At 47.0% G+C, this 1,525-nt stretch overlaps 1 protein-coding gene across 1 annotated transcript; it reads right to left on the reverse strand.

Annotated features, from left to right (window-relative positions):
* Positions 1–8: 8 nt before the first annotated feature.
* LOC127748683 (alpha-tocopherol transfer protein-like) lies at positions 9–928 on the reverse strand (the record flags this gene model as incomplete). Its single annotated transcript, XM_052276648.1, is given in 4 exon segments — positions 9–194; positions 276–426; positions 515–625; positions 735–928. Coding segments are annotated over 4 exon segments (491 nt in total), but the record flags the coding sequence as incomplete, so codon positions are not given.
* Positions 929–1,525: the final 597 nt, after the last annotated feature.

Genomic DNA, 1,525 nt, shown 5'->3' on the forward strand with positions numbered 1-1,525 from the left:
ATAAAGAATGACTTAACTTCACGTGCAGAAATGATTTGTAACTAGCTTAAAAGACATTGGCGTCATAGTACCCCGCTACATTCTGCTGCTCCAAGGGCAATAGCGCTTTAAAATGATGTTACCAATGTATCAAAGTAAAAAAATATTTCTTCTCATCACCTAAGTCTTCTTGCTGTAGCCATTTTGATTCCGCACTGCAAAAAGAAATTTGTTTTCTTTAAAACACATGTCCTTACATTCACAAGCAGTAAAGGTAAAATATAATCACGACTTACTCTCATAGTGGGAATCATAATTGGAAAGGAGATCACATAGCTTTCCTCCAGGAAACTCTGGAATATTCACTTCCCCACCATAGGTCTTGGGCAAGCATTTTGCATCTACATGATTGAGAAGGGACTGCCGGTCAGTGCCATGGAAATGAATCTGAAATGCAGAAAACCAACTTGTATTATTTATTGAGATTCCCAAGAAGTTCGAGTGATAGATAAAACAAAGAGAAACCTTCACGTACCCTATTTCGTAACTTGGCGTTGAGCAGTGGTTTAAAGATGGCAAACACCATATTGAACACGTAGGGCTGATTAATAATGTGAACACCCTTCAGTCGAACTGGGATGCAATCCTGTATCAACAAAGAGGTAAAGAAAATTGATGAGACTGTCGTAAAAACTGGCTTAGTTGAGTTGGTAGACACGGGGCCAGGATGGGTTGCCTAACCGCCGGGCGCTCACCTGCACCCACTCCACGACGGCCTTGGCGAAGCCCGGAGTGAACTGCCACACGTGCGTGAGGGCGAGACCGTCCATGTCCAGGATGACCTGCACGCCGCACACCTGCGTCCGCGGCTCGGAGATGGCCGCCTCCAGCACCAGCATCACGCCCTTGAAGATCTCGTCCAGGGAGCACAGCTTGGGCTTCCATTTCTCTGCGGATAGAAATCCAAGTTGAGAGTTGGAGTTAAACTGGCGAAACAAAGGTACCAAGTCGAGCCTTTTCAGGGGTGCAAAGGAAATTTACAGTTTAGTGCCTATACAGGTAGATGGGAAAAAAACTGCCGAATTTTGAAATTACTCCGATTTGTATGCACTCTCGTGAGCAGGTTGCCAAGTCGCTCAGGGCTAGAGGGCGTTATGGGTACACTGTAAATGTAAAGGTGACATGTTTCACGTTAAATCGGCGACACGTCGAAAAAAAAAACGAACCGTCTCTAAATTGTGACCCTTTTGTTGGCGACACACGCCGTGTCACCTTTTTCTCGGCGACAATCTCGTGACCCCGTTTCGGTCGCACGCGGAGCATTGTTGGGGTCACAATTTAGAGACGTTGCCTTTTTTCGACGTGTCGCGCCGATTTGAGGCGACGCACGTCACCTTTCCAATTACAGAGTATAGGCACAAGGGCACACACGTCTGCCTGCCGTTAGGTAAATATAGCTACAAAATGCGGCGGCGGGGTTCGCATCCGATTAGTGGTTACAATGGGGAGCTTTTTCGGTCAACGGGAGGAGAGGGGGAGGGGCGGG

The sequence above is a fragment of the Frankliniella occidentalis genome, unplaced genomic scaffold (assembly GCF_000697945.3).
Source record: "Frankliniella occidentalis isolate FOCC.00 unplaced genomic scaffold, Focc_3.1 Scaffold3805, whole genome shotgun sequence".
Taxonomy (NCBI): Eukaryota; Metazoa; Arthropoda; class Insecta; order Thysanoptera; family Thripidae; genus Frankliniella; species Frankliniella occidentalis.